Source organism: Myotis lucifugus, unplaced genomic scaffold, assembly GCF_000147115.1.
Source record: "Myotis lucifugus unplaced genomic scaffold, Myoluc2.0 scaffold_7, whole genome shotgun sequence".
Taxonomy (NCBI): domain Eukaryota; kingdom Metazoa; phylum Chordata; class Mammalia; order Chiroptera; family Vespertilionidae; genus Myotis; species Myotis lucifugus.
The window spans coordinates 2,622,762-2,635,553 of record NW_005871055.1 but is presented as its reverse complement, the minus strand read 5'-3'; the positions used below and the strand labels follow the sequence as shown (position 1 = coordinate 2,635,553).

The window sequence follows — 12,792 nt, the reverse complement described above, 5'->3', positions numbered from 1 at the left end:
CCTGTCACGAACAGAGCAGGGCGGATAGGGAGGTTGTGGCCCCGCCCCCTGTCACACACAGAGCCGCATGTGTTAGCTAGGGGGATTTTGGGCGCTGCCCCCTGTCACGCTGATCCCGGTGTCGGGAGGCTTATTACCCTTTTTACTATATAGGTTAGAGGCCTGGTGTATGATAAGGGTCTGGGCTGGTTTGCCCCTGAAGGGGTGTCCTGGTATAAGGGTGGGGGGGCCCCCACTTGGGTGTGCCCTGGCCAGCCTGGGTTAGGGTATTAAACCGGATATTTAGGGTGGTCGGTGACTGAAGCTCCCAACCGCTCCTTTTTTCTTTTTCTTTTTTATTCTGAGCCAGCTTTAGCTCTGAGGCTTGGCTCCAGCTCTTAGGCCTCGCCTGCTGAAAGCAGGTATCTGGTTTGTTTGGGTTCTATAATCGAAACACTGTTTCAACTCCAGCTCTGAGATCCCGGCTGAATGAAAGCAAGTTTCTGGGGTTTTGTTTAGCTTCTATATTTGTAACAGTGTTTCAAACTGCAAGCTCAGAGGCCGGCAGCGGCAGGCGGGGAACGTTGGAGTCCTCCGTCACTGAAGCAAGCAAGCCTCATGTTCGCTTCAAGCTGCCTGGCTGCCGGCCGCCATCTTGGCTGGCAGTTAATTTGCATATCGCCCTGATTAGCCAATGGGAAGGGTAGCGAGTGACACCAATTTGCATGTTTCTCTTTTATTAGTGTAGATAATATACAACATGTACCTACTGTTGGGGATACCTCAGTGAACAAAAAAACAAAAATCCTTGTCTTCAAAAGTTTATGTTCTGGTGGTGGAAGTGGAAAATAAATAATTAAATTATAATAATAAGCAAAATAAATAATTAAATTATATCTTAAGGCAGAAGGTAAGAAGCAAGAGAGAGTAAAACATGGCTGGGAGAAACACTGCCATTTAAAATAGCGTGGTGGGCAGGGATTGCTTAACTGAAAAGGTTGTATTTAAGCAAAGACTTGATAGAGGAGAGAACTGATATCTGGGAGAGACTTCCAGGTAAAGGGAATTATAAGTTCAAAGGCCCAGAGGCTGGAACCTGCCTCTTCATCTTTAGAAAGTGTGGTAAGGCCCAGCTAGCATAACTCAGTGGGTGAGCATGGTTTGATTCCCGGTCAGAGCATTTGCCAGGTTGCAAGTTCGATCCCCAGTAGACAGCGTGCAGGAGGCAGCCAATCAATGATTTTCTCTCACCATTGATGTTTCTATCTCTTCCTCTTTCTTTCTCTCTGAAATCAATATATATATATATTTCTCTCACCATTGATGTTTCTATCTCTTCCTCTTTCTTTCTCTCTGAAATCAATATATATGATTTTTAAAAGGTTGTAGCAGGGGCGTGGTAGAGGGGGTTAGGAAGCAGATTACATAGAGCATTCTAGGCCATTGTAATGTTCTGGGGGGGCGTGGTAGAGGGGGTTAGGAAGCAGATTACATAGAGCATTCTAGGCCATTGTAATGTTCTGGGGCCTAACTTTGAGTGGAAGGGGAAGGTGTTAGAGGGTTTCAAGCAGAGGAATGGCATGCTCTGACATTTTTAGAGGATTTCTCTGACTCCTCTATGGTGAATAGTCTATAGGTTCTATGGCAGAATGAAGGAGACTAGTTAAGAGATTTTTGCCATGATTCAGAAAAGAGATAAGGGCTGTTTGGAGGAGTATGGAGGTTGTAAGTAATGATGGATTCTAGATATCTTTTGAAGGTAAGACCAAAAGGATTTCCTAATAAATCAGATGTATTGGATGAGAAAGAGTAGAATTAAAGACAACTTCAAGTTTTAGGGTCTGAGCAAATGAAAGAATAGAGTTGCCATCAACTGAGATGAGGACGGGATCAGTTTTGGAAAGAAGATTAAGTGTTTGATTAAATTTTAGATGTCTATTAGGGATTCACATGATTAATCTGGAGTTCAATGGAGAGGTCAAAACAGGAAATATAAGTTTGATAGTCATTGGCATATAAAGCATTGGAATGAAAAAGGTCATCAGGGGGTGAATGTGGGTAGAGAAAAGAAGTTTGAGCACTAAGCCCTGCAGCAATAAAACATTAAGAAATCAGGGATATGAGGAGGAATCCACCAACGGGATTGAAAATGAGTAGCCAGTGAAGTAGGTGAATAAACCAGGAAGTGTGGTACCCTTGATGGGAAGTGATGAGTGTCTCAAGGAAAGGGATCAGTTGTTAAATGCCAACAATGTGTGAAATAAAAGATTGCATACACTATCCCATGTTATTCTTCTAGCTGCCCAATGAGGTAGCAGTTAGTATTATATACGTGTAAGGACACTAAGGCTTGGGGAATTTTAACACCTTGCTCAACTACATGGGACCTGAGATTCAAACCACATTGGATGGACCCCAGCAGAGTCAAACTTTACCCACTCTCTCACTTCAGATACTTGGGGAAAGAATAGTCTGAGAGATTTGAGAGTATTCATAATAGGAAAATAGTAAAGAAATGCAGTGCTGTTGCTTACGAGTATTTCAGGTCACTTTGAAAGTAAAGTGTTACCAAGAAATAGTACTTTTGGATTGTGTCTAATTAAGAGGAAAATGTTGCATAAATAACATGTCAGTCATTAACTGAGTAAATAAGTAAACTTTAACTTTAGGCCTTGCCTTAATTTATGATAATTCTGAGTTAATAAATTTTTTCTGTTTTTCAAATTTTTCTTTTCATTTTTTCCTAGAAGCAGAGGTATGAATATCCAGATATTGCTTATAAAATTATGTTTCTAGCATATTGGAATAAGGATGTTACTTTATAGATTTCCAACAGAGCATCAGTGCCATTCAATTGAATTCTATAGCCAGAAGGATCTGTCTTTATGATTGGTGATTTTTAATTCTGTAAGCCAATTAAATTTGGACAGGAATCTAACTATGAATTATTTATTCAAACAGTCCTGCCAAATTTTCAGCTGTCAAATTTACATACACCAATTCTTTAAAAGTTTTTTTAACTTCTCACCAAGTATTTTATTTTCTCAAAAGATTCAATTATTTGGTAACATTGCTGGTTAATACTCTATTCACTTACAACAACTTTCATCAAGAAAAAAATTTGTTTTTCCCCACTGAATAAGAGAATATATTTGCCAATATATCTGATAAAGGCTTAGCATCCAAAATTTATAAGGATCTTACAAAACTCAGCACCAAAAAAACAAACAATCCAATTAAGAAATGGGCAAGCCCTAACTGGTTTGGCTCAGTGGATAGAACATCGGCCTGCGGACTAAAGGGCCCCAGGTTCGATTCCAGTCAAGGGCATGTACCTTGGTTGTGGGCACATCCCCAGCAGGGAATGTGCAGGAGGCAGCTGATCGATGTTTCTCTCTCATCTATGTTTCTAACTCTCTATCCCTCTCCCTTCCTCTCTGTAAAAAATCAATAAAATATATTTTTTAAAAAAAGAAATGGGCAAAAGCATCAGTAGATGAGTGGATTTAAAAAGCAGTGGTACATTTACACAGTGGAATACTATGCAGCTGTAAAAAAGAAAGATCTCTTACCCTTTGAGACAGCATGGAGGGACCTGGAGAGTATTATGCTAAGTGAAATTAGCCAGCCCAAGAAAGACAAGTATCACATGATCTCACTTATATGTGGAATCTAATGAACAAAATAAACTAATGAATGAAATAGATCCAGAGAAATGGAAGCATGGAACAGACTGACAAATCTCAGAGGGAAGCGGGGAGATGGGAGCAGGAAGAGATTAACCAAAGAACTTATATCTGTATATGTATAACCCATGGACACAGATAATAGTGTAGTGAGGGCCTGGGGGCAGGAGTCAAGAGGAGAGGGTCAATGGGCGGGGGGCGGGGGGGGGGGAATATCTGTAGTACTTTCAACAATAAAGACAAATGTTTTAAAAAAGAAATGAGCAAAGGACTCTTCTCCAAAGAGGACATACAGATGGCCAATAGTTATATGAAAAATGCTAATCTTCAGAGAGATGCATGTTAAAGTCACAACAACAAAATATCACCTCACACCTGTCAGAGTGGCTATCATCAATAAATCAACAAACAAGTGTTGGAGTGAATGTGGAGAAAAAGGAACCCTTGTGCACTCTTGGTGGGAATGCAGATTGGTGTAGCCACTGTGGAAAGCAGTATGGCGTTACTTCAAAAAAATTGCAAATGGAATTGCCTTGTGACCCAGCAATTTCACTTCTGGGAATATATCTGAAGAAATCCAAAACACTAATTCTAGAGAATATATGCATCTCTATGTTCATTGCAGCATCATTTACAATAGCCAAGATTTGACAGTAGCCCAGGTGCCCATCAGTAGATGAGTGGATAAAACAGCTGTGGTACATTTACACAATGGAATGAATATTACCCGGCTGTATCTCTACAAAGTGGAAACAGACTCATGGATACAGAGAACAGACTGACAGCTGTCATAGGGGAGGGAGTTGGGGCTGGGTGAGATGGATAAAGGGATTAAGCAAAGAAAAAAAAACAGATTCATGAACAAGGACAACAGTATGCTGATTGCCAGAAGGAAGCGAGTGGAGGGTGAGGGAAAGTAAAAGAGCATAAAAGGGGGATAAATGGCGATGGAAGGAGACTTGTCTTGGGTGCTAAACACACAATACAATATACAGATGACTTACTGTAGAATTGTATACTTGATACCTGTATACTTTTATTAACCAATGTCACCCCAATAAATTTAACTTAAAAAGAAAAATATGCTTAACTTCCATAGCCAGGACATGGCCTTTTGCCATTCTAGCATGTTATCTGACTTACCCTTTTGACTATGGTGTTAACAGTTGTCCAGAAAGCTACCACAGTACTCTGAGCAGTCATTGCTCAGCTTATCTGGAAACTTCCATTCTACCTATCATCTGAACTGCCTCTTCTTTTTCCAGAGAGAATATCTTAGCTGTCTATTTTATATTATGGCCCTGTTAGGATGTAAGACCTCTTTAATTCCAAATAAACAGCATGCAGCTGTAAAGTTAACAAATGGTAAATAGTTCTAATGGAATAAAAAAAATGAGTGCACTGCCTTTAATTCCTTCTTCATCCTGCTATAAATGAAAACAGAGCTAAAATAGTGTAGAGAAGTGCTTCCATTAATTCATCTATCCTTTGTCTTTTAAAAATAAATCTTTGCTCTGCGTGCATTTCCCTGGTTAGCTTAAGAAGTTGTTCAAAAGGCCTTGCTAAAATAAAATCTTAAGTAAGGAAAGGGAAACTTCTCCATGCCTAAAAATAAAGTGCCCCACCCCCTCCCCATGAGATTACTTATTACATCTGTACAAAGTTTAGAATTTCAGACTTTGGGACATTGAGGTCATCCAGAGGTTACTTTTCTCCCAGTCAAATACAAACATAATAAAATTGCTCATTTGCTTCTCCTCCCTGCCCCCTTAAAGGAGCGCCAAAGCCACAGTTACATGTACTTGTGTGTGACGCAAAATTCTATTTTTAAACTCAGACAGAATATATCATTAGTCATTTACAGAAGGAAACCATTAACTTCTAAAAGGATGGAACAACAGAACTTCTTCACGTTGCCAATTGCTTCTAAAAACTAATTCTAAATACAGCAGCAGCTGGAAATACATGTTTTCTGTCACTTAGAAAGATACAGTTTTTCAGTTCACTTGGACCAGGTTATGAGTATATAAGTATTAGACCCTAAAAAGGAAGAAAAATGCAAAACTGTAGTAACTTATTTTTCTGCTTAATCATATCTGTTTAATCATCTGCTTATTCTTCTGTGTAATCATATTTTGGAATCAGACATTATTTTTAGGACTCTTTTTTTTTGTTGCTTAGAAAAGTTAATGTTACCCCCAGATTGCTTCAGCACTAAGAATTCATGTTAATGTTGTATATATTTTTCATACACAAAAGAGTTTCTCCTTTGTTTTTTTAAGAGTTTCTCCTTTAAAAAACAGTTATTCAAAAAAAATTTAATCTAGAATAGAAACTGTAAACTTTTAACTTATTAACATGTTTTCTTAAGGAAAACTCAGGCATCACTGTCTTTTTCAAACTTTCTAATGCCAGAAATAATACTTCTTATATGAAATGTTATTTTTAAAAAGAATATTTTTTAACATACATTCTTAATGGAGAATTACTTTTTATATAGAATAATGGATTCTAAGGGTGATGCTTGTGGAAAAACTTAAGCTTTGTCAAAATGCTTAGTTGACTTTTTACTACTGCCAAGATTGAGTATAGACAGAGAAGGAAACTATGTAATATGCATACTAATTTAATTCTTGAACACTTCAATAAAACTAGCTAGTAAAATAAATTTGAAATCACACTATGTGGTTCCAGATTTGCAGGTGAGTCATTAATCCTTTTACATTTTAAAAATTTATCTCTGACTGAATTATATAATAGATGACAAGAGCCATAGTTAATTTACCATTGTAATCTCCTTTGTGTTTTAAATATCAACGGTTCAATAGATATTATGGGAGAAATAAACAAACATTTCATATTCTGTTTCCTAATTTTGCAGAGTATATTAATTATTTGGGTGCTTTGTGACTTAATTTTCCCCAAAGGAACTTCTTAAAATGAAAATTCATAAGAATTAGGATAATGGAGGAGTCCCAATTAAAAAAAAAAAAAAGGAAGAAAGAAAAGATAATTGTATAACGTAACAATGAGGCCTGACAATTTGCTGATGCCTTTTTGCAAACCTGTTAATGATCTTCAAATTTTAACTAGAAAAGCCAACTTTTCATCCCTTTAAAATATTTAATATTTCCTGGCTTTCTCAATTTTAAGTTCTTATTTCATGTGTGCTTTTTAAAAATATGTTTTTTATTGATTTTTCAGAAAGAGGAAGGGAGACGGAGAGAGAGATGGAACATTGATCAGCTGCCTCCTGCACACCCCCTACTTGGGATCATGCCCTCAACCTGGGCATGTATCATGACCAGGAATCAAACTGTGACCTCCTGGTTCATAGTTCAATGCTCAACCACTGAGCCACACTGGCTGGACTCAGTTCATTTCTTTTAAATGCTTAAAGTTTAGTTAAAAATTTCTTTTCTTGAAAAACCTCTTCTAAATACTGAGAGATTATTACTTCATTTGCATAACTGATTAATAATGCTGGAGTAATCTCTTGTTTGTACATTATTACAATACCAACTATGAAAATTTTGTAAGCTTAGTGAATTTCAAGATGAGGAAACACTCATTACTAGCTAGGTTCTTGTAGTTCTTGATATTTTCTTGCTAACCCATCTTTATATATCATGTACATATTTTCTGAATTGCACTAGATTTGAAAAGAATTAATTATTATTTTTAATTATTTAATTTTAATATGATTGTGTACAGTGTAAAAGAGTTTCAACAGAACATTCTTTAAGTGTCATTTTGATAAAAGTACATGGACTTGGTTCCTCTTCCCCAAAGTGGCCATAGGTGACCTCTGAAAATGGTTCGCTACTCACTAGACCCAGAAAACCCCACGAAATCATGCAAATCAAGAGGCTCAAATCTTCGTGTTCACTTTAAGAACACTCGTGAAACTGCCTAGGCCATCAAGGGTATGCATATTTGAAAAGCCACCAAGTATCTGAAGGATGTCACTTTACAGAAGCGAGATGTGCCATTCTGTCGTTAGAATGGTGGAGTTGGTAAATGTGCCCAGGCGAAACAGTGAGGCCAAAAAGAGTGCTGAATTTTTGCTGCACGTGCTTAAAAATGCAGAGAGCACTGCTGAACTTAAGCTTTAGATGTAGGTTCTCTGGTCATTGAGCACATCCAGGTGAACAAAGCTCCCAAACTGCAGCATAGAACCTACAGAGCCCAGGGGTGGATTACCCCATACATGAGTTCTCCCTGCTACAGTGAAAGGACTCTTACTGAAAAGAGCAGATTGTTTCTAAACCAGAAGAGGAGGTCGCACAGAAGAAAAAGAAACTGAAGAAACAAAAACTTATGGCCCGGGAGTAAATTCAGCATAAACTATATCTAATAAAAGTAAAAAAAAAAAAAAAAAGTAAATGGACTTTTAAAAAGTATTAATTCTCTTAATTTTATCATTACTATGTAATAAAACTAGCCTATGTTAAGAAGGGGGTGGTTGCCGAAGCCAGTTTGGCTCAGTGGATAGAGCGTCGGCCTGTGGACTGAAGGGTCCCGGGTTCGATTCCGGTCAAGGGCATGTACCTGGGTTGCGGGCACATCCCCAGTGGGGGATGTGCAGGAGGCAGCTGATTAATGTTTCTCTCTCATCGATGTTTCTAACTATCTCTCTCCCTTCCTCTCTGTAAAAAATCAATAAAATATATTTAAAAAAAAAAGAAGGGGGTGGTTTTTAAGATAAAATCTTCAAAAAGAATACCTTCTACATCATATAATTAGAAACTTCTTCATTAAACCATCAAATAGTTTAAATTCTATGTTAAGGAAATCACTGGGTATCTTCATCTTTAGTGTTTCAATATTTCCATCTTCCATTTGGATTATCATTATAACCTTTACTCCCAGGTTGCCAAGAACCTTCTGCTTCTGCAAAAAGGAACAAATCTTGAACTTTTCACTGTTCTCTTTACTCCCAGAGTAATACCATCCTATTGTTGGATACCATTGGCCGAGCCGTTCGTCGTCTCGTCCTCCCTTCAGAAGAAGTTACATCTAAGAAACCTTCCTGGTGGAACAAGGAAGAAGCTGTAAGGAATACCCAACTTGTCCAGCAAATTGTCAAGGATTTTCTGTAGCTTTTTAACCATAAACATGAATGCCTGCCCATCCCTTTCATTGCTTTTGTTTATTATAATGCACAAGAGAATTCTCTTACTATGCACTTGTAGATTTTAACACAATACAAACAGACATAGATACACATATCATTACATAACATTGGCTTCTTTTTGTATCCATTGTACGCACATGAAAGCTTATCAGGACTGAATTAATAATAATAAAACATTATGAGCTATTTGAGTATGATATTTATAACAAATTCCTAATCATGCACCACTTTAACTTGTTTTCCAGATATGCGTTTATGTTTTGGATTTATATGATAAACCCATGAGTACACCACCTAATTACACCTACTAGATAAAAAAAATTAAACTAGTAAATAAACATTTTAGGCCAACCCAAAGAATTTATTATGCCATTTAGGAAAACATCGTGGATATATAATAAGGCTTACCCTCTGCTCTGCAGGATAGCATACTTAGGTCTTAAAAGTCCATGAAAAGAGATTTTTTTTAATGTCATGAAGGTCTCCAAATCTAAGAAGAAAAGCATTTTCTATTTATTTATGTTAAATTCCACTGTTAATCATCCAATAGCACGTTTATTTCTAACCAGTATTGGGTGTTATCTTTTAACAATTCCAAAGATGTTTTAGTGCATAGTTCCCAGTAAATTTTGACATATATTTTAGCCCATGTTACCATAAGTCTTGGCCTAGATCAGTGATGGCGAACCTTTTGAGGTCGGCATGTCAGCATTTTGAAAAACCCTAACTTAACTCTGGTGCCGTGTCACATATAGAAATTTTTTGATATTTGCAACCATAGTAAAACAAAGATTTATATTTTTGATATTTATTTTATATATTTAAATGCCATTTAACAAAGAAAAATCAACCAAAAAGAGTTCGCGTGTCACCTCTGACACGCGTGTCATAGGTTCGCCATCACTGGCCTAGATAAAGAGGTAGCTTTTCTGAAAATTACTTTTTACATGTTGAAAAATTTTATTTAAGGCAAAGCAGCTGAAGAGACATGACTGCATCTGACATATTTAATGTGAATATTTTGTTTTGTTTTGTCTTTAGGAAACGTATAAAATGTGTAAAGAATTTTCGCACAAAAACTGGCTAGTATTCTACAAGGAAAAAGGGTGAGCTCTTGGTTGTAGATATAAACTGTGGTCCTTATTTTGCCCCTTATACTTCCTCTTTTAAATATATTTGTTTATTATAAAACTAATGTATCCAAATTATAAATGTTTTATTATAAAAGAAACTCATCCCACATTGTAGAACATTGAACAATAGACATAAGAAAAGACAGTGCTCATAACTCCTTTATTCAACCACCACTAGCATGGCAGCTGGCACTTTCCATTATTTCTTCTGATGCATACCCTTGCGTAGTTCATAATTTTGTATAACTGCTTAGTTAACTCTTTTCTATGTTATTACTTAGTCTTCAAAATAATCTTTTTAAGGTTGAAATGATTTTGCCATGATTACGCAACCGTTATCCTGAGCATCTCTTTTCAGATACAGTTTTCTTCTCCTTTTTCAGGAGCAACTTGACTGTGCTGGATGTGCTAGAAGGGCGAACTCATACCATCTCACTTCCCATCGACCTCAAGACAGTTTTTCTTGTAGCGGAGGACAAATGGCTTCTGGTGGAGAGCAAAACCAATCAGTGGGTGGACCTACGTAGTATCTCATGTTACCGCTCCTCCTTACTTACCGATTATCCAACATCCTTACTGTTCTGTCTTTCTGTGTCTTTTAACAGTTTCTGAATTTGGCAGCACCTCTGTGGGTAAAAGTTAAAAGAAGTGAGGAGAGAAAATTACAGTAAATTAAAGGTCACTTTACAGAGTAATTACAAAAGTGTTTTAGAAGATCACATTGAAATGAACAGTAAAAACATAATAACTTTTATGTATGATCCATATTTCTTGGGGCTTTTTCCTGTTAGCACATTGAGAACTCACTGTGTTCTTGCCAAACTAGAGATTCTTCAAAATAGATCTTCAGTTTATCCTGTCTTCAAAGGACCACAGTCTCCATCATAGAGCTGTTGCTTTTTTGTGACTTCACAGAATCACCTCTTAGAAGTTTCTTCTTCATTTGATCATGTGTGCTCTCATTTGGTTATGTTTGTGTTTGTGTTGCTTCCCCCATTGCACTGCACACTTCTTGATGAAAGGGACATTGTGTGCTCTTGGCATAAAGAGGGTGCACAGGCCCTAACTGGTTTGGCTCAGTGGATAGAGCGTCGGCCTGCAGACTCAAGGGTCCCGGGTTCGATTCTGGTCAAGGGCATGTACCTTGGTTGCAGGCACATCCCCAGTGGGGGGTGTGCAGGAGGCAGCTGATCGATGTTTCTCTCGCATCGATGTATCTAACTCTCTATCCCTCTCCCTTCCTCTCTGTAAAAAATCAATAAAATATATTTTTTTTAAAAAAGAGGGTGCACGGTAAATATTGAGTGCCCTCCTTCATGCATTTATCCACTAGCTAAAGGCAGCCTTTCTCTGCAGCCCTGCTGGCAAGCTTAGGTAGTCTGTTCAAAAGATTTCTGGCTATTTCTACAGCACCATCTCAGAAATCTTAAAAATAAGGAGATCAAGGAGATTACAGAAGTGAAGGCTTCTGTCCCTTAGCTGGTCACAAATCAGAGGTCAGGCTCCCACTTCCTGGCTGATCAAACAGTTGTATCAACAGCAGGCTCCATGATAATAAGAGTGCGTATCGTTGCAGTTGTTTTTTCTTTTCTTTTTTTCTTGTACAGCCCTTCCTCCTTCACGAAGTGCTAGATTTTTAGTTCACATTTGTTACTGCATTGTGATTATCACTGCTCCTTCTACATGGTGTTGACAATCACAATGAAACTCTGGGAATTGCAAATTATGCTAAAAATATAAAAAAAGAGGCTTTGGGAAGAAAAACTTGATTTTTCTAGTCTGGCTGCACGATTACTAGAAAAATAAAAACTTTTCACTTAGATGTTTTGTTTGTTTACAGGAAATACCTTTTAACTAAACCTGCACACATCGAATCTGAGGATAGTGGGGTTTGCCAGTTGTATGTATTGAAGGAGGAGCCGCCCAGCACAGGGTTTGGAGTTACACCAGGTAAGCACTGTGCTCTTTGTATTTATGGCTGTATGGGTGTGTGCTCATATACACACTGTCCTCTAGAACCATTGAACAGCAATAATATCAGCATACGTTAAATTTATACCAAGAGCAAACTTAGTCACTACACTGGTAATAGTTAATAAGAATCCACCATCTTTTAAGTTCTGTCTTTGAATTTTTTTAACTGACATTTCAGAATTTTTATATACATTTAGGTTCCAAGTCTATTTTAGGATAGCATTTTTCCTTTTCGCTTAGACCAGTTGTTCTCAACCTTCCTAATGCCGCGACCCTTTAATACAGATCCTCATGTTGTGGTGACCCCCAACCATAAAATTATTTTCGTTGCTACTTCAAAACTAATTTTGCTACTTTTATGAATCGTAATGTAAATATCTGATATGCAGGATGTATTTTCATTGTTACAAATTGAACATAATTAAAGCATAGTGATTAATCACAAAAACAATATGTAATTATATATGTGTTTTCCGATGGTCTTAGGCGACCCACAGGTTGAGAACCACTGACTTAGACCATCAGGCTTTCAACTTAATTCATCACAGTTTTGGGGAAGTAAATAGTACTTATGAAAAAACTCTAAAACATACCATTACCAACATGGATTGGGTCAATTTCATGTCTCTTCTGCAGGGCTCTACTAATGATAATATTAATTGCTAATAAAAATTTGAATGCCATAAGTACTTGACATTACTTTGAGAAGATGCCTTGATTGTAAAAAAACTGAGTTTTCTCAGACGAAGAGCCATGAATGTAATTCAAAGTGTTTCCTCCTTTTTAACTTGTGCTTTTCTGTTTAAGTTGGTGAGAATGAAATCTTGTAAAAATTAATTTCATGGAGCATTTTATGGGCATGTGGTATCTAATGTTTCTCTGA

General features: G+C 37.2%; 1 protein-coding gene across 3 annotated transcripts in view; it reads left to right on the top strand.

Annotated features, from left to right (window-relative positions):
• VWA8 (von Willebrand factor A domain containing 8) overlaps positions 1-12,792 on the top strand; it is a 366,788-nt gene that overhangs the window by 229,666 nt on the left and 124,330 nt on the right. For all 3 annotated transcript variants that reach the window (XM_023748236.1, XM_023748240.1, XM_006083505.3), the window contains 4 exons: positions 8,609-8,719; positions 9,844-9,908; positions 10,319-10,444; positions 11,776-11,885. In XM_023748236.1, the coding sequence (XP_023604004.1) occupies positions 8,609-8,719; positions 9,844-9,908; positions 10,319-10,444; positions 11,776-11,885 (412 nt within the window). The remainder of the gene's footprint in view (positions 1-8,608; positions 8,720-9,843; positions 9,909-10,318; positions 10,445-11,775; positions 11,886-12,792) is intronic.